Raw genomic sequence first — 19,812 nt, 5'->3', positions numbered from 1 at the left:
AACGCGGGTACCTTGTCGTTGCGCTCACACAGGAATTTCAGTCTCTGAGCCCTTTTGTGCATGAACACGCCATCCAGGTGGCCTGTCTCCACGGAACGGATCTCTATGGCCTTCTCGCCCCAGCCCATCGTCTGATTGGATCGGATATAAGCTTTTGGAGAGGCAAAGACACATATTGGTAAGATAAGAAATAGCCTTTAAAAGGTGCTGCTTATGTAATAAATGCACACGGATACATGCGAGCGCGCGTGCGCACACACACACACAAGCCCTAAATGACTAGCATTTAAGAGCTTTGCTTTCAGGACCTCTGCCTTTGCCAGCTTCCAGCCTATCCTGAGAACCTGTCACTTGAATCAGTGGTTGAATCTATTCGTTCCCATGTCTTGAGGCTTGAGGACCACTGAGGTGTTGGCCTAAGGCTGCATTTCCATGCACCTGCCCGAGGGAGGCAGGACGAAGGCCTCCACTGCAGCAAAGCCCAGCAGCCTGAGACTGAAAACCAGGAGAATGCCAGCCCCTGCCCCTGCCTGGGCGTGAACGTTCCAGAACAGAGGCTGCGCTCCTGGCGCGACTTGGCCACGGGCGACAAGTCCCACTTCCCCTGAATGGCCTAGGATTAAATGAAGGACTGTCAACAGCAAGAGTTTTAAAATGTGTTAAATAATTATTTAGATTTTGTTCTATAACAATCCTCTGGTCTACAGTCGAACTCCCCACTGTGCACACCAACCACTCTGCTGACAAACATGCAATTTCCAAGAAAAGCTCTACTCCCATGGCCGGTCGCTGCCTCCCCGAGCACCACACCCCCAGCGCCACGCCCCCCCAGTGCCACGCACCGACAGAGGTGGGCATCTCGCCCCACTGCAGCACCACGTCCTTGGTGATGCGGCCGTACGTGTTGACGTAGACGCCCTCGTCCTCGTAGCACACCAGCAGCTCCATGCCGTCCGTGTTGGGCAGGATGATGATGGCGTGGGGCTTGATGCTGCACTGAATCTGCGGGGACACAGGCAGAGGTTCTGGCCGCGGCCGTCCCGGCGGAAGGGTTGGAAGCTGTCTCTGAGGAGCACGGGCTCACCCTCCCGGCGGCAAACCCGCCACTGGGTCACATGGTGGGACCCTGCCACCTTTAGCCCAGTCCACCTTTCTCAGGCCCTATGCTCCAGCGCAGGGGTCCTCAAACAACAGCGGCCAGTTCACTGTCCCTCAGACCGCTGGAGGGCCCCACTATAGTTTAAAAAAACTATGAACAAATTCCTATGCACACTGCACATATCTTATTTTGAAGGAAAAAATAAAAAAAAAAACGGGAACAAATACAATATTTGTATTTGCATGTGGCCGTAGTTTGAGGACCCCTGCTCTAGAGTTCCGGGAACGCATGAGGACCATCCTGTCTTACCATTTAAGACAGGATGGTCCCCACAGCACTTCCCCCCAGGGGTGTTCTGGCCACCAGCGACTGCCCGCCCCGCCCGCTGCTCGTCCCAGCAGGGCCGAGGGTCCCAGCAGGGCCGCAGAGCCACCTAAATACTCACCCCCCGCCAGGGAAGGAGTCTGCCGCGAGCTCCCTAAGCAGAGTAAAGACAGGGCGGAACCGAGCGGCCAGCCCCCAGAGGGGGCTCTTCCTTACGTGTGTCGGCAGATAGATGTCATAGACGGATCCCGAATCCACGTCCACGGCATGGAAGCCGGCGCACGACCCGTAGATCACCTTCAGCCTCTGGCCCTCCTCCACCGTGAGGTCCACCAGCAGCGGCCGGTGCGCCAGGTCCGCGAACGACTGCAGCACAAACAGGCAGGAGGAGCCGTGAGGCACGGCGGGCCGTCATCACGCCCTGTGGTGACGGGGCCGCCTGCCAGGCCACAGCCACACACGCTTCCACAAAGCCTGTCATTCAACACGCTTTCATCTGTTGACGCAAACCAAGAAAACACATCTTCCGGAAGCCACGCCCCAGATTCTCCCTCCCTAGTCCCAGAGTTCTGTCACTCCCTGTCCTTCCGCTGCACGTCCCAGCGCAGCCCGAGGGAGCGCCAGGCTCTGCAGCACCCTCCTGTTCTAGCGGGTCAGGGCAGGGAGCCCTGTGGGCCACCGAGGCTTTGACAGGACTGTGACTTTCCCCTCTAACCAACACATGGGCCTGGAGGCCTAGCTCTGCAATGATACCACTACCTACAGCTCCCAAGACAGATTTAGATAAGATACTCAAAGCAACTAGTACAGTGCCTGTAACACAGAATATATTAAGAACCGATCTGAGATCATTGTAATTTCATAACCAATTACTTTCATTCAATAATATGTATATTTATTTATTTATTAAATATATTTTTATTGATTTCAGAGAGGGAGGGAGAGAGACAGACAGAGAGAAAGAACGATAGAGAAATATCAATGATGAAAGAGAATCACTGATCTGCTGCCTCCCGCATGCTCCCTATTGGGGAGTGAGCCCACAACCTGGGCACGTGCCCTTAACAGGAATCAAACCTGTTATCAGTGTATCAGTGACAGCTTTTACACTATCAGTGCCAGCTTTCATACCATCAATGACAGCTTTCACACGATCAGTGACAGCTTTCACTATCAGTGACAGCTTTTACACTATAAGTGACAGCTTTCACTATCAGTGACAGCTTTTACACCATCAGTGACAGCTTTTATACTATCAGTGACAGCTTTTACACTATTAGAGACAGCTTTTACACCATCAGTGTTAACTGTTCCTGGTTTTTAAACTTGCTGGTTGCAGCGTGCATGACTAATGTTATTTTTTATTGATTTCAGAGAGGGAGGGAGAGAGACAGACAGAGAGAAAGAACGAGAGAGAAATATCAATGATGAAAGAGAATCACTGATCTGCTGCCTCCCGCATGCTCCCTATTGGGGAGTGAGCCCACAACCTGGGCACGTGCCCTTAACAGGAATCAAACCTGTTATCAGTGTCAGTGACAGCTTTTATACTATCAGTGACAGCTTTCACACCATCAGTGACAGCTTTCACACCATCAGTGACAGCTTTTACACCATCAGTGACAGCTTTTATACTATCAGTGACAGCTTTCACACCATCAGTGACAGCTTTCACACCATCAGTGACAGCTTTTACACCATCAGTGACAGCTTTTATACTATCAGTGACAGCTTTCACACCATCAGTGACAGCTTTTACACCATCAGTGACAGCTTTTACACCATCAGTGACAGCTTTTATACTATCAGTGACAGCTTTCACACCATCAGTGACAGCTTTCACACCATCAGTGACAGCTTTTACACCATCAGTGACAGCTTTTATACTATCAGTGACAGCTTTCACACCATCAGTGACAGCTTTCACACCATCAGTGACAGCTTTTACACCATCAGTGACAGCTTTTACACCATCAGTGACAGCTTTTACACCATTAGTGACAGCTTTTATACTATCAGTGACAGCTTCACACTATCAGTGACAGCTTTCACTATCAGTGACAGCTTTTACACTATAAGTGACAGCTTTTACACTATCAGTGACAGCTTTCACTATCACTGACAGCTTTTACACCATCCGTGACAGCTTTTACACCATCAGTGACAGCTTTTAACCATCAGTGACAGCTTTTATACTATTAGTGACAGCTTTTACACCATCAGTGACAGCTTTTAACCATCAGTGACAGCTTTTATACTATTAGTGACAGCTTTTACACCATCAGTGACAGCTTTTACACCATCAGTGACAGCTTTTACACTATCAGTGACAGCTTTCACTATCACTGACAGCTTTTACACCATCCGTGACAGCTTTTACACCATCAGTGACAGCTTTTACACCATCAGTGACAGCTTTCACACCATCAGTGACAGCTTTTACACCATTAGTGACAGCTTTTATACTATTAGTGACAGCTTCACACTATCAGTGACAGCTTTCACTACCAGTGACAGCTTTTACACTATCAGTGACAGCTTTTACACTATAAGTGACAGCTTTCACTATCAGTGACAGCTTTTACACCATCAGTGACAGCTTTTATACTATCAGTGACAGCTTTTACACTATTAGAGACAGCTTTTACACCATCAGTGTTAACTGTTCCTGGTTTTTAAACTTGCTGGTTGCAGCGTGCATGACTAATGTTATTTTTAAGTGCACTCGATGTTGTTACCTTAAAGGCCATAAACTTGTGGTATGGCTTGGGTGCCCATGCATACACTTCCACTGAACTCTTCAAAGCAATTACGAGAAATTTGATTCTTTCATATTTTACTGAAAAAAACAAATGAGAACACAAGTCAGTATCAACATGGAACTCTAAATTCTTTGGGCTGTCTTCTGCAAACTTTATAAAGATGACTTCTTTTGGTTCATCCAAACCAACAGGAGGAAAATGCTGAGTGAGATCAAGCCTCAGTTTCCTTTTCAAGTTCTTTGGTGTGTGATTCAGGCTGTTCAATTCACTGGTTACTACTACTGAGTACCCTCACTTGCTCCTAATCTTATACTGCAAGTATTTAATTATCCGGGGCAATGCCAGGCTTACCCCCCAAAGTCAAGGGCAGAGTAGCACTTGGAAAGGACAGTGATGAGACTAATCCGTCAAGAATCGCTCAATCACAGCACGAGGCGGAGGCACAGGAGTCTGTACCAAAACACCCCCTGGCGGAGGCTGGATTCCCTGTTTGTGTATGAGACCAAGTACCATTCCCAACCACACCAGCCCTAGAGAGGCAGTGATTGCTAGGATCCCACCTAAAGTTCTGTACATAAGAGCGGCAGTAAAGACAATGTCTCTTCAATGATCTACACACAGAATAGAGGTACGTGTACAGACACACATATCGAATGCCCCGTAACCGCTGTTTTAACCTTGCAGGGGTGACTGCTGAAACAAACCCCCGAGAGCCCTGAGCACAGGCATGCACTGGTCTGGGCAGACCCCAGTCCCTTTGTTAATGGTCTCTTCCTTTGCACATGAGAGTCAGGCTTGCCAACCTGATGCCTCTCCCTGTTCAATGCCATCTTGCCACCATTCAAATAAGTGACGCCTCATGCAACCTTATCTCCAGGAAATGCTTGCGATGCTGTGTGAATAAGCCACAAGAGGGCTCTGCTTGTTCTGATGAAAACCCATTCCCCCCACACGGCCGCCTCTAGTGCCCCCTGCAGGATAGTCTATCATAAACAGTTCAGCTCTTGGGAGCTGTTTCATTAAGTTTAGACTTGGATGAGTTTAGTTACACCTCAAGAAACAAAAATGTTTCACATAAACACAACCCAGAAAATCCTAATCCCAAGGTCTATGCCCAGGAGACACCAGTACTGGCTGGTATCACTCAGAATCGTTCTAATCCTGGCGAGTGCTGTGACCATCACTGGCCAGGAACTGCGGACAGCTCACGTAAATAAGAAGACAATGCCAACCACAGTGGCATCCTGGCAGCAGAGAACGGCCAGTAGCATGCGCTTCATAAACACGGAACCAAAGGAAACACACAAGCAGAAGCCAATGCTCGCAGGCCCCTTATGCTGACAATAAGGTTGACAGACACTGGATCTTCTCAAGCTCCCCTTTCAAATGAGGTATGATAGTAGATCCTCTCTCCCATAAAACTTCAATTTGACTCAGCACCATGATTTCCCCTCTATTTCCAACATTCACACTGGTATTTTGATTTTTTTATACACAAAGAAAACGATTTTTTTGTTTTGTTTTTGTGAGGTGTTACTGCCTAGAACCACAGCAGGCATGCCAAAAAGAAAAAACGGAGTTGCCAGGAGACACCGACTGGCCGGCCAGATTCATTTCCTAGTTAAGAGCACAGGAGCTTGCACAGTGGACTTAATTCAAAATGCCAAGCCTGGCCGTTGTCAAACTCGTGCAGGTCCCACCAGATGCCCAGGACCCGGAGTCCTTGGCTCTCAGTCCTCCAAGTCGACCGACTTCCCTGGAGTTCATGTGAACACATCTTACAGGGCAGAGTGTGGCCTGTCAAAGAGGAAGGGCGGAGCCCCTCCCTCAGACGTGCTGCGTCGCAGGGGGGAGCGTGCCTGCTCAGAGGTGCCCCTGCGTCCGCCGAGGCTCCAGGAGGGAAGGTGCCTTACAGTCACAGGAATGAGCTGCGTCTCAAGAACAAGTTACAACAAGGGCTTTAGAACACGTGGGCTCTAAGTGAAATGCCAACGAAACCCTAGAAAACAAGCCCACGCCCGCTGGGACTCACCCACTTTATAGTGCACACAGCCTTCCAAGTCGCCCACGGTGGTCCATCCCTGCTTCTTCTCCACTTCGGGGTCATTGTGAAGGATTTTATTCCTTAACCAGGACAAATAGTAGACACGCAACTTATCCTTTTTGCCTAGCAAAACAAATAAAAAAGTAGATATCCTCATCAATAACAATAGTAACCAAAAGAAACTCCCATAAACAATAAAAACTGTCTCCCTAAGGGAGTCATGTTGCAGTAATTTTACTAGAAATTCAATTCAGGGTCTTCAGGGGGACTCTGAAACTCAAGAATTATCACCAGGTATAGCCTGAGTTAAAAGGAAGATTTTAAAAAGAACTCACACTTATGTAGACGAACAGTGTCAATAAACCACAAAGTAGTATAAACACTTTCATAACAAATAATCAACAGAGCTAGTAAGATGCTTTCATGTATATCATGTTATCTGATTCTCAAAACCCTCCAGCATAGCTATTACTTCCCATTGGGCAGCACAGTGTTAAATAAATCACCAACGGGGACTTCATCCACAGAAGGCTACCTACATATTGGAGATGTGTGCCACAGCATCCAGAATTTGTAAAGAACTCTTATAAATCAACTGGAAGACATAACCCAATAGAAAGACTGGGCAAGTGACTGGAGCGGGCAGAAGTCATCTAATAGATACATACAGAGGTACTGCTCTCAAAAGTCAATAGTGAATGCACATTAGACATAACGAGGCACAAAGGCATACACCTATCCGTGTCTAGAACTAAAAAGAGCCATAATACTGAAAGCAGGAGACGTGTGGAATAACTAAAAACTTCAGTAACTAGTGTTGAAATTTGTTAGAGCCACTTTGATAAGCTTGGCGTTATCTATGAAAGTAGGATAAACGTATACATTGCTATGATCCAGTCATTTCTCTCCTCATTTACATGTGTGTATATGAGCTCCCACATACATGAACATTGTTTGTAACAGCCCCACAGAGGAAGCAACGCAAGTGTCTATCCACAGCAGAATGAGTGTGACATGGTCACCCACAGGAATAGAGAGGAACAAACACAGCTATAAACCACACACACAGAGAGCATTTGACAAAACCCAGCACCATCTCATGATAAAAATCCAGGCAAGTCCTGGCCGGGTGGCTCAGCTGGTTGGACTGTCGGCCCGTGGACCGAGGTCACTGGCTTGATTCCCTGTCAGGGCAGATACCTGGGTTGCGGGCTCAATCCCTGGTGGGGGTGTGCAGGAGGCAGCTGATTGCTGTTTCTCTCTCTCCCCCTCACTCTCCAAAATCAATAAAAAATGTTTGTTTTTTTTAAAAGTCAACTTCTTTCCTATATATTTGCAAAAGCCGTTGGAAATTTGAAACTGAACAGTCTGAAAGGCTACATGCTGTGATTCCAACTGTCACCTTCTGAAAAAGGCAAGGGCGAGAGAGTAAGAAAGATCAGCTGTTGCAGGGGCGTGGGCAGAGGGGCGAGCAGGTGGAGCCAGGGGTTTTTCAGGGCAGTGAGAACAGTCTGTATGACACTGTCATGGTGGGTAATTATGCACTGTCGGAACCCAGAATGCACAACACAAGAGTGCACCCCAATATAAACTATGGACTTAAAGTGGCCAGACACAGAATACTACTTACGGCTTTACCATTAATATGACTTCAGTTCAATGAAGGCAAAATCAGTCGAAGGTGTTACAATCAGGAGCATGTTTCCGTCTGTGACTGACAGGCTGCACGAGGGAGGGTCTGGGTGCGGCTGCTCTCTCGCCAGCGCGGGCTGTGTGGGTTCTAACTGACATCACTGAGCTGTAGACTCAGCATCTGTGCACTTTCTGTACTATGTCTTACACTTTTTAAACTTTGAAGAATTTGGGAGAATATTGAATATGGTGAAACAAAGGCCACATAGTTTTATGTAAAGTGTTTTATCCCCATATTGTGAGATATATTTATAGAAAAGAGAAGAAAATACAAAATGTTAACAACAGTTATGCCAAAGACAGGAATAACACATATGCTTTCTAAGTGTTCCTGTTTTTGAAGCTTCTACAGTTGACATGTATTACTTTTATGATTGTGAAAACCATTAAAAGCTGCTAAAAAAGAATATGGAAATTAGACCAAAAAATTATCATTGGCACCAGCTGATCATCACCCTCCATGAACCATCCGGCACAGAGCAGAGTGAAGTCTCAGCCTCTGCTACGTGCAGATGTGCGTACCTCCCGTTTCAGAACCCACTCCCCACCAGCACTCAAGTTTTTAATGACTCTTTTCTCACTTGAGCGGGATGGTGACATTTTGAATTTCAACAAACACCTTTACTTACAACCAAAAGCCTATTTGAAAACTAAAATAACTGCAAGAAATGTGTTACATATAAACAAACACAACAAGATTGAGTTAGCAGATAACTAAATCAAAACTAAAACCTATTGAAAGTCATAATTTGCCCTAGCTGGTTTGGCTCAGTGGATAGAGCATCGGACTGCAGAATGAAGGGTCCCAGTTTCAATTCTGGTCAAGGGCACGTGCCAGGTTTGCAGGCTCGATCCCCAGTGGGGGGTGTGCAGGAGGCAGTTGATCAATGGTTCTCTCTTATCATTAATATTGAAATCAATAAAAATATATTAAAAAAAAAGAAAATCATAATTTTGCATCCTCTTTGATCCCAGCACCAATACAAGTTATTAGGAAATTACAATCTATGAAACATGAGTATGCATGCTCACGGATAAGCTACAAAGACATTTGTGAAACACGCATACATGAGGGGAAGGGGGTGGACGGAAAGACGTACAACAGAAGGCGAGTGAATGTTAGCACAGCTACGCAGAGAAGCACTGGGTCTGTAAAGCCCGGGATCATGGAGAACGTTCAATGACGGGAAGAGCAGGCTACAAGGTTTGGACACAGGAATGGAGGGCACACAAGACAGTGGTTCCCGTGGGAGGCGGGAGGCAGAGGGCATGCTAATTGCATGGACAAGAGTGTGTTTTAACTTCTATTAAAACCAGCTAGTCAGTATATGGGTATCCTATTTTCTCATTTTTATCCTCTGGATGTTTTGAAACATTGCATAACCATTTTTACATAGATTTCCCCCCGTAAGTTATATTTTGAGTGTGTCTATGCTGAAAAGACTGGAAGTTAAAAACCGAAAGTTAATACACCTTATCTTTGGATGATTTTAGGTTTTACTTCTTCTACTTGCTTTTCTGCAGTAGTTTGTCACTTTCAATAATGAACATTTACTACATAATTTATACTAAAAAAGGTGCTCTTTCTGAAAAGAAACTTATGGTGTTAATTGATGGAAGAAAAAAACACGTTGCTTTTACTATTGTGGCAGGAGCAGTGCCTCTGCATGAAGAGTAGCACAGGTGGAAGCGGCACAGACCTACACGCCAAGGAGCCACAGGGCAGTGTGGGTCGTGGGGGTGTCCATGCCCGGGGCTCCCGTGCTTCCCAAGGCTGCTCCTCAGAGGAATGGTGGTAGGGTGCACCCAGGGTTCGGATGCACCTGGGGTTAGGGTGCACCCGGGGGTAGGTTGCACCCAGGGTTAGGGTGCACCCGGGGTTAGGGTGCACCTGGGTTTAGGGTGCACCCGGGGTTAGGGTGCACCCGGGGTTAGGGTGCACCCGGGGTTAGAGTGCACCAGGGTTCAGGGTGCACCCGGGGTTAGGGTGCACCGGGGTTAGGGTGCACCTGGGGTGAGGGTGTGCGGCGAGCCACACCTGATCTGGCTGTATCTCATTTCATGCAGCCGTTACTTCAGAAGATGAGGTAGCTAAAGGTCAGTGCTAGGAGGTGCTGTTTGAAACAGTGCTACAACCTGCTTTCCTGAGCAAGTACTTACCAGATATTGTCACCAAAACATTTAAGCCTTCGAGGACATCCATTTGCTGAAATCGTCTCCGGTTGATCAGAGGGTATACCTTCCCTTGGCCACTTCTGTCCAGCAGCATCAGGCCACTTTCCGTTCCCACTAACAAATTCACTCCTGTTTCAAGGACACAGACAGGCCTGGGTTACACTGAGCTGGCAGGCAGGCTGGGGGCACAGAGAGGGCGCCACCTGGCTGGCAGTGGTTTCCTCACTCGCCCACAGAAAGGAATGCTCAGCACAGTCACAGGTGAGTAGTCAGCGATGGGGAACATATACTGAGAGAAAAGGCTGTGAGGGAAAGTGAGCGCCACACCGCTCTCCTCCACATCCGCCAGCTCTGCTCGCCAGCTCCCCAGACTGCCTGCGCGCACTTCTCCTTGGTGGCGACCGCTGCTCTTACTGACACTCCCCATCATCACCAAGAAAGAAGCTGCACTTGCCCTCGGCCCCTGCTTCTCACCCCCCACCCCCACCTGCTGTAGCCAGCCCCCCTCATTTCCACACACTCCTTGTTGTGTGGCCGCTGGAGCAGCACCTGTGAACCACTAACTCCTAACTCCATCCCCTCCTTCCCTGTTTTCCCCAAGACGATGCCTGGTGGGTACAGCACCCTGCCCTTCCCCGTGACTGTGCACCCAACTCCTCCCTCCAAAGTCCTCATCGAGCCAGACTGTACTTCAACAGCCTCCACCACAGCCTCGGCAAGCACTCACGCCTGCCCCTGAGCCACTTCCTTCCCCAAGTGCACTTTCTTCCTGGGTCTGAACGAACTCTGAATCCGGAGCAGAGGTCCCCGATAGTCCCAGGAGCCTGGGCACACACGTCTGCACTAATTCCCTAAACTGGGAAATACAATCACTGAACTCAGGTATCTGCGCCTTCAGGAAGTATTTGCTCAGTAAGTATTTTCTCAGTAAGTATTTTCAGGTGGATGAAATGATACAGAGCAAAGTATGTATTTCTTGAACCCCATGGTCCACGTTTTGTTACACACACACACACAGGCTCCCGACTCCCAGAAATCTTCACATGAACAATACTCCCTCCCGGCTCCCTGCTCACCCTCCCAGCAGGCTCCCGGCTCCCTGTCTGCTCACCCTCCCTGCAGGCTCCCAGGGACTCAGTGCTGGAAGAACTGCTGTCCACCTAGCACAGGTTACCACAGGAGACTGGACGGCCTGCTCCGTTCCCCAGAGCCTGCTTTGCTGAGAATCAAAGTGAAGCTCATTTGGACGTTGTTTTCAGTGTTTCCCTTCCCACCTAAACGAGGTGATTCTAAGCAGCTTCAAAAATATTTGCAGCAGATAAAACAAAACATTAACCGACAGAACTGCTGTCGGACAGGTCCATTCCAAAGGTTTCACTTCATTTCACAATATTCCAGCATTTTCCTGGTCAACCCTCAATATCAAGTATCTAAAAGCATCTACATCAGTGGTTCTCAACCTGTGGGTCGCGACCTCTTTGGCAGTCGAACGACCCTTTCACAGGGGTCGCCTAAGACCATCCTGCATATCAGATATTTACATTATGATTCATAACAGTAGCAACATTACAGTTGTGAAGTAGCAACGAAAATAATTTTATGTTTGAGTCACAACATGAGGAACTGTATTTAAAGGGCCAGAAGGTTGAGAACCACTGATCTACGTCCAAGATCTGGTAATAACCACCCAAAACATGAGCCTTGTGAAAGCTATCATTTGTGGTTTCCAAAAATAGTGTTCAAATAGCAATCACAATTTTACAGTAAGAAAAAATAATGAAATAAAAGATAACGCTGAAACATCTTTTCACACACACAGAACTGCAGCTGGGTTGGCCCTCGCACCCCACCTTCCACGTCACCAGCACACACTTCCCAGCACTGCGCCAAGTGTCGAGAGCCAGCGCCAAAGGGACACGCCAGTCACTGGGAGACCACCCCTGGGAGACAAGGGGCCTAGGAGACAGTGAGCTCACATGCTGCAATGACTTCCCATAAATACAGTTTAAACCTCTGGCTGCTGGGTGTAATTAAACGTTTGCTAACTGTTCAGAGGCACGCGGTGCTAGGAACTGTGAGCGCAATCAGAGGAACCTGGCGTAGGCTACTGGGAGAGTGGCTAAGAGCTGCACAACATGTGATTTAAATTCCTTTAAATTCCATGGTAAGTGCAGTAATATACAGTTAGCTGCAGATAATCTATATATAGAAAAGGCTAATATGCAAAGTGTCTTCTCAGGAGTTGGACTGGGAGACCGGGAGTTCGACTGCTCGCTATGACATGCGCTGACCACCAGGAGGTGGAGCAGAACAAAGGAAGGCCCAGGCTGGCAGCCTGCAGCCAGGGAAGGGAGGCCCCAGCTGGCAGCCGGAAGGCCCCAATCGGCCCTGATCACCAGCCAGGCCTAAGGACCCTACCTGTGTGCAAATTTCATGCATTAGGCCTCTAGTTCATTCTGAATGTAAGGATGGAAACAATCATGTTAAAAGAATGTGTTAAAATAATCCTGGCTGTGAAGGGGAAGGCTGCCTTATAAAAAAACATAATAAATATTCAGCAATTTATCCTCCAGCCCTTTCCCTGAAGGTACAAAAAAGCAAAGGCATCCAACAATGGTCAGCAGGACAGAAATGCTGTGATTTCTGCTGCAGAGAAACATTCCGAGTCCACCTCTCACAGGTGCTTGGGCTCTTCGGCCCGCGTCTCTACGAGGCCGACTTGAACTTCACAGTCACAGCAGCCATCACTGCAGGTTAAGGAAACCCTCCCTGCTGACCCAGGCACTGAGCAACTTGAACACACCGGCTCGTAGGCACGTTTCCACTCTAAGGCACGTCCCAGTCTTTTGTTTTCACTCAGCGATAAATGAAAGTCCCACTTCACTTTTAAAAACATTGGCTCAAGTCACTCCTATTTTTCTCAGAGGTATCGAAGAAGTTAGTTAGGAAAAATAAGGATTTCAGTTAAAAAAAAAAATAAGTTAACGGCACACAGAATGGGGCCCAGCACTTGGCAGGACATTAGAGGAATATAAAGTCAGTGTAGAAGCATTATAGATAAAAACAATGTCAATTTCTAAAAATTAACATATTTAACACTTTTGCACTGGACGTAACATAATCCTTTTTGATGATGTGAATGCCCCGATGGCCTGTGCCAGGAGCAGAGGTGATGGCCCAGCCCCGGAGTGGCCTCAGCACTCAGGGCCATGGGTGCCGACGCCCTCGGCTGCAGTCACCTGAGCCCCATTACCCCTGAATGGTTTGTGAATGGCTTGTTTCCTTTACCTGGCAGCTACTAAAGAAATGTTCTTATGATCATTAGGGGCTTTAAAACACTCAGTAGTGACAAGGACCAAAGTCCAGATCTCAAGGAATTAGAGAGAAAGCAGGTGTGTCTGCAATGGGCGGAGGAGGCTGAGCAGCGTGTGAGGGAGGAGCCGGGTGGGGAGGAAGGTTATCCACTGCAGGGCCCTTCTTCACAGACAGGACGAAGGACCCCTTGAGGGTCAGAAGTGAATGTGGGGGCTTCATGGCAGCCTTAATCGCTGGGGGCAGGGTGAGGAGAGCGGGACCAGCCCCTGTGGAGAACGCAGATGACACTCCAGGAACCCGCATGAGGAGAATGTGCTGGACCCCACCATGAGTGAACTGTGTCCCAGGCACGTACTCGCAGTGTCCAGGGAGTAAGAAACTTTCCCGAGCAGAAGCAGGGTCCCTGTCACTGACAACAGAGCTGACGTTCAGGGGAGGAGATCACACACAGTGAGGAGCTGGGAGCAGAGCAGTGAGGAAGGGCAGAGCGGACGGCAGAGAGGGTGGTACAGAGTGTGGGGGAGAGTCTGTGCACGGCCCCTCCCCGAGGTCGGTCTGCATGCGGTCACCTACACTGCAGGGGTCGGGGAAGGTGCCCCCACAGCCAGCGGCCCTGCCAGTGGCACCTGCTTCTAAAGCGTCAGTTCCACAGCACAGCAAGGAAAACAAGCTCAAGTGAAACACCTAAAGAAAAGAATTCGACAAATTTCTCCATTTTCCCCACAAATATGAACCAAACCCAGCGTCTTCCTGTCTTTCACTTTGCTTCTTTCCATGAAGAAATGGAGATGAGCCGTTCTTCCCAATATCTGGTGGCTGGACAGCTGGCCGCGAGCCCAGCACCGCCCGCTGCCCAGAAGCCACAGGGATGGGACCACAGGCACCTGCCGTCTCGTCCTGAGCAGCTCTTCAAAAAATCCCGAAACGACACCACTGCCCTTCCCTAAAAGACCAGGCTACCATTCAAAACCACAATGCAAGAGCCAGCATGGCAGGAGGCTACCTACCCCATAAGGCAGCACACAGGATCTCAGAGTTAAACCTCTTCTTGTATTTGCGGATCTCTGGGGTGTCGCTCTGTGGCCTTGTGTTGGTGGGATTCACATTGACCACTGAGCCCTTCCGGGTAGGATCTTGCCTTATGGCTTCCGGTCTCATTCCATCACAGGAAAATCCCACTGAAACACAGTACACTTGGAATTATTTTCTGCACACACCAACGCTATGCCTGCCTCCCTCCCCCTCACCGAGGAAATATTCGTGGCCATAACTGAGTCTTTGTCCAGGAAAAGAAGTTTGTAGGAGATGAATATGGAAAAAGGAAATCAACTATGCAGCTCATTGCAAATAAGGCAATGCAAGCGGGAGGGGTGTGTCCGAGGCACCCGAGAGCAACGCAAAGGGCCACGTCCTGTGTGTCAGTTGCTTGCTTGCTGCTACTTTACTTACCCACAGAAGTCACTGTTGTCCCACTAGATGGAGAGATCTGCAGTAATCGGGGGTCTATAAAAGGTGTAAAGGAGGAGGAGGATTTGTGTTTCTGGAGTGTGCTACTAGCGGACTGAGTCTGCAATGCAAATTTCAATTTTATTAATACAATGAAAAAGGCAAACATTAAAACATTAAAACATTCCAACCCACTCTGAAGCTGCACTGTTCCCACAGCCAGGCCTGCTCCTCCTGCATCACACTCTGCAGTCGCCTGAGGGGCCTGGGTGCACGCACACACTCCAGAGCATGTGTGGGCCCTCCCAGGAGCACTGCTCACAGGCCAGGAACGCTGCACGCTGCCCATCACATCTACACTTCAAGCTCCTGGTAGTTTAAAACAAATAATAATAATGAAACCTCCTAAAGGAGTTTGAAATGTCTTGATCTCAATTCAATTTCTGAATTTACTTTCCTGTCCAAAAAAGTCCAATTAATCTATGTTGGAATCCTGGCAAATCTTTATGTTACTTATTGTAAAGTGAGCCTCTTGCCAGAAAGCAAGGGGAGCGCTGGCGGCCCCCATTAGACTGTCACCATCAGACCATCGCATGGGCTCCGAGTGCGGCGCCACGGCAGAGGAAGCCGCCTCCCTCACTCTTTCAGGAGCACTAGTGTTTTGGTTAATTATGTAACTTAAGAGGAAAAAACATAAGGAAAGTGAAACAAATTGTTAAGTGAAAATGTAATGACAATTAAAAACAAAACAAACAGAAATATAAACTGGCCAGTTTAGTGGGTTAAGGGTGTAGTAAATACTGTGCAGCAGCAAAACGGAGCCAACTGAAATGAGTACAAGGAGGACGTGTGCAGGCAGAGGAGACAGAACCGTCTGCTCCAGGGCTGGCGTCCACCCCACCTCCCCCCACGGGCAGCTCGTAGCCTGTCCTGGAGCCAACCCTCCTCGGCTCTCAGCTGGCACAGCTGCCCCCGCGGCTTCCTGCGCTTGTCCCACGACCAGCGGCGAACCCAGCCGATGCCCAGTCTGGTGCCGAGCCTGCTTTGGAAGCAGTCGACTTGCCCCTGCTCCCCTGGAGGGGGGCGAGGGGGTGGGGGGAGTCATTCTGATTCTTTCTAACAAGGGAACCAAAACAGAAGCAGGTAGGCGGGCCAGCAGTTACAGGTTCACAGCGACAAGACTGGCAGAAGCGACCTGCCACCTCTGACCTCCTTCAAGTCTTAGACAAATGCATTTAAATCAAACCTCCCAAGAAATCCAATCAGGTTTAGTTGAGTAACAGGTGCTCGCGGTGCACTCCCTCACTGGCACGGGAAGGGGCGCGACCTTCCCGAAGAGCGAAGATCACCCAGCACCCAACTGGGCACCACAGCCAAGCCCCGAGGCCCACTCCAGGCTTCCCATGAAAAGCACACGCAGACCTTCCTGCTTAAAACCCTACATGTTTAGGTTTCCCCCCAAAACACTTGACCTCTTCTTAAACTCTGAGTGATGGTGAATGTCAAAGGGAAGAAATCCTTTAACAGGGCTGGTGGAAACTCATAAACGATGCCACCCCACAGGAAGCCAGCCAGCCTGTCTGCAGGACCCCTCAGGTGGCAAGCTTGCCCAGGTGAGGCCAAGTCTGCTTTCCCAGCTGCTTCTGCTTTATTTATTAGATAAAAATAAAGAAGATCCCACAAATGACTAAGAGTTTCATGTCAAATACATAATGGATCAGAGAACACAGCAATCACTTCATTTAGACTTTTGGAAAGTAAACTGAACACAGAAAGCCATGCAACTACACTAACCTTGAGACCAGGGAAGTGAGCTGCAGGTGTGGGGGAGACTGATCCAGTTATGGGATTTGTATGCAGATCTGAACCATGTTACTTGGGGGTGGGAGGAGAGGAGGTGACAGAAGAAAGCGGGTGGGGAAGGCAGGGGAGGAACGTGGGAGTTCTGCGCTGCACACTCCCTACCAGGCAGCAGGTCTAACCTAGGAGAGCAGCCAGCGTGGGCAAGACCTACCTCATTAGCAGTGAGCTTGTCCTGGGGTGTCTGTGGGGACATGGTGGGTGTCGGCTGGCTGGAAGATGGGGAGGAGGAGGTGGAGGAAGTGGAGGAGGAATGGCTTTGCTGTAAGAGATCTGGCAAGAGGTGAATGCGCCCGGCAAAGCCATTGCTCTCATGATGGCTGGCTCGCTTTTGGTCAACTGTACTCTGTAGAAAAAACAGGCACACTTGTCTCGCTCAGGCGCCGCTGGAGCTGCCTACGCCCCCGACAACTGCCTCTGCTCAGGTCTGTGTGACTCCTGACAGCTCCTCTCCACGGATGCTTTCTACCTGAAATCTCAGTGATTGAACAGGCCAGCAGCACGGAGGCACCCGCCCGGGCGGCACCAAGCAGCGCCCATCTGCTCTGCCTGCCACTCTAGCTGCCGTCACCAAAACCACAAGCAGCGGTTTTTCTTTTTAAATCTTTCTGTCTAAAGCTCTAGAAAGTGCCTGTCGCTTCTCTGAATCCTGGTCTTTTCCACGTTCTCCCTTTCCACCCGAATGCACTGCCACAGCATGAGACACACTCAGGGAAAAGTCAATGTGTTGGGCGGGCGCCTGTTCTATTTAAAGGAGAAGCAGACACCTGTCCTCACAGCTCAGCTAAGCAACGGACAGACAGCTGTAGGGTGGTCACCCAACTGAGCGCGTCTGGGCAGGAACATTAATGGTCAGCGGGAAGGAAGCGAGCATTTTGGGACACACAAGAGCGACCTCCGCCCGCCACTGCACGGGCCCTCCTGCCTGGCTCGGCTCACAGCTCTCTGCAGGGCCCCTGCACAGCCCTGGCTTGCAGCCTCCTGAAGGCTGCCTATGGCTTTCCTTCTCTAGACAGACAGGCTCCGCCTGGTGCTGAGGCTGCTGGGGGCGTGCAGAGGCAGCAATGCAGGGGTGCCACCAGCCCCGCTCCTGGCGTGCAGCTCACACCTGCCGCCCTGGCCCAGACACTCCGCCCTCAGGTCTTGTTAACATGAGAACAGATGATGATGTAGAAACAGCATGAGGAGTGGATGAGCAAGTGGGTTAATGACTCAGGAGAAGCTCAGCCTGACAAGTGTGTGGAGACATGGGTACCTGGCGGACAATCAGCGTGCCCTCCTTGGACGGGGTCATGGCTGGCTCACTCTCCACATCGTCATGGACAATCATGGTTCTCACGGATTCTGTTTCCCCATTGCTCAAATTCAGAGACGACCTACTGAGAAACATCCAGAGGTGAAGGACCACGAATTACCATCAGTTGAGGATATTCTGTCTACACTTATCACCTTCTCAATGTCATTAGAAGATCAGGCTACACATAGACCATTTCCTTAAGGAAAACTAATACTTAGCACTTTCCCTTCAACAAACAAATTCATGCTGGCACAGTTTGTTTTTGAGCAAAAAGATCAGAATGAATGCTTAGGTTAAAGTAGTTAAAGCAATCAGAAATTTCCCTTTTATCGGACTTTCAAATTAAAAAGAAAAAAAGGAACTACACAGGGGGAACTGGGGAGAGGCACTGGCATGCACACACACTGGCGGCCGACCGCGCTATACGCTTGCGGTCTCAAGACAGGTCAGGGAACCACCTGTCCCCAGGGCAGACAGACTCGGTGGGGGCTCTGCCGTCTACAATACACCCAGGACTGACGCTGCTCTGGTGTCCTCTGGTCCGGACATGGGTTCCCCGGGCCCTTCTTGCTCTGGATCATCGTCTTCCTCGTCCGTCGTCCCCGACTCCTCACTGGACGAGGAGTAGTCTGTCACCTTGTGCGGTGGCCGCACGTCCTCCACTGCTCGCAGCTCTTTGGCCAGTGCAGTCAAGTCCTAATGCCGGGACAGAAAAGAGTGAGCCAGAAGCGGGGAGAGGAGAGAGCAGCAAGGAATGAGACATTCTTCACTTTCTCCATTAGTAAAAGCCACGACCTCAGTTTTGGAAAATTGTGTGGTCGAGCATTTACCAGTATATGAAGGTGAGGTCTCTGACAAAAAGGACCCAACAGTCAAACAGTCCAAATCTCACACCAAAAAACCCACAAGAACCTACTTATGATAAGCTGATAGCATTTTTTCAACTATACAATAAAATTCTAGAATCTAGATAAAAAAAATGTATGTAGACAGATCCTTGGAACTTGTTATAAAGATACCTGCCTATGTAACAGAGTCTTCTTTAAAAAATATATTTTTATTGCCGAAGCCGGTTTGGCTGGGAGAGGGAGAGAGAAAGGGAAGCATCAATGAGAGAGAATCATCAATTGGCTGCCTTCTGCACACCCCCCACCGGGGATCGAGCCCACAACCCGAACATGTGCTCTGACCAGGAATCGAACCAGGACCTCCTGGATCACAGGTGGAAGCTCAATTACTGAGCCATGCCGACCAGGCACAAAGTCTTCTTTCATGGAGAATATCCATCTGTCCCTACCTTACCCCAAATCTTCAAATTATCACCTTGCAATGGTGCCAGTGAATATGAACATCAGAGAAAAGAAATCACAGGGAAGTTTCCCTCTTCTGCTCTACACTGAGATATTTAAGACTCAATCAATTATCTATCTATCTATCCTATCTAATGACAGAGAAACATGGTAATTAACTGTAACTTCGCTACCCTTCCCATTGGCTAATCAGGGCGATATGCAAATTAACTGCCAACCAAGATGGTGGCCGGCAGCCAGGCAGCTGAAGCGAACAGGAAGCTTGCTTGCTCCAGTGAAGGAGGAAGCCAAGGTTCCCCGCCTGCCGCTGCTGGGCTCTGAGCTTGCACTCTAAGCAACTATGTTGCAATTATAGAAGCTAAACAAACTCCAGAAATCTGCTTTCAGCTGTCAGAGCTGGAGCTGCAACAGAGTTTCAATTATAGAAGCCAAACAAAGCCAGATACCTGCTTTCAGCAGCCAAGGTCTGAGCTGGAGCTGAACCTCAT

The 19,812-nt window shown here is 49.0% G+C and overlaps 1 protein-coding gene across 24 annotated transcripts in view; it reads right to left on the bottom strand.

Moving 5' to 3' along the window:
• Window positions 1-19,812, bottom strand: part of MAP4K4 (mitogen-activated protein kinase kinase kinase kinase 4) — a 237,950-nt gene that overhangs the window by 3,882 nt on the left and 214,256 nt on the right. For 10 of the 24 annotated variants that reach the window (XM_006761102.2, XM_015562220.1, XM_006761103.2 and 7 more), the window contains 11 exons: window positions 18,535-18,710; window positions 17,973-18,096; window positions 16,872-17,063; window positions 14,861-14,978; window positions 14,419-14,589; window positions 10,082-10,225; window positions 6,218-6,352; window positions 4,162-4,262; window positions 1,640-1,789; window positions 843-1,002; window positions 12-151 (listed from right to left, as the gene is read on the bottom strand). In XM_006761102.2, coding sequence (XP_006761165.2) covers window positions 12-151; window positions 843-1,002; window positions 1,640-1,789; window positions 4,162-4,262; window positions 6,218-6,352; window positions 10,082-10,225; window positions 14,419-14,589; window positions 14,861-14,978; window positions 16,872-17,063; window positions 17,973-18,096; window positions 18,535-18,710 — 1,611 coding nt within the window. The remainder of the gene's footprint in view (window positions 1-11; window positions 152-842; window positions 1,003-1,639; window positions 1,790-4,161; window positions 4,263-6,217; window positions 6,353-10,081; window positions 10,226-14,418; window positions 14,590-14,860; window positions 14,979-16,871; window positions 17,064-17,972; window positions 18,097-18,534; window positions 18,711-19,812) is intronic. The other 14 variants (XM_006761111.2, XM_015562224.1, XM_015562229.1 and 11 more) reach the window with 3 other exon arrangements.

Source organism: Myotis davidii, unplaced genomic scaffold, assembly GCF_000327345.1.
Source record: "Myotis davidii unplaced genomic scaffold, ASM32734v1 scaffold296, whole genome shotgun sequence".
NCBI classification, from domain to species: domain Eukaryota; kingdom Metazoa; phylum Chordata; class Mammalia; order Chiroptera; family Vespertilionidae; genus Myotis; species Myotis davidii.
The sequence above is the reverse complement of the archived record's forward strand: the minus strand, read 5'-3'. Positions and strand labels throughout refer to the sequence as shown.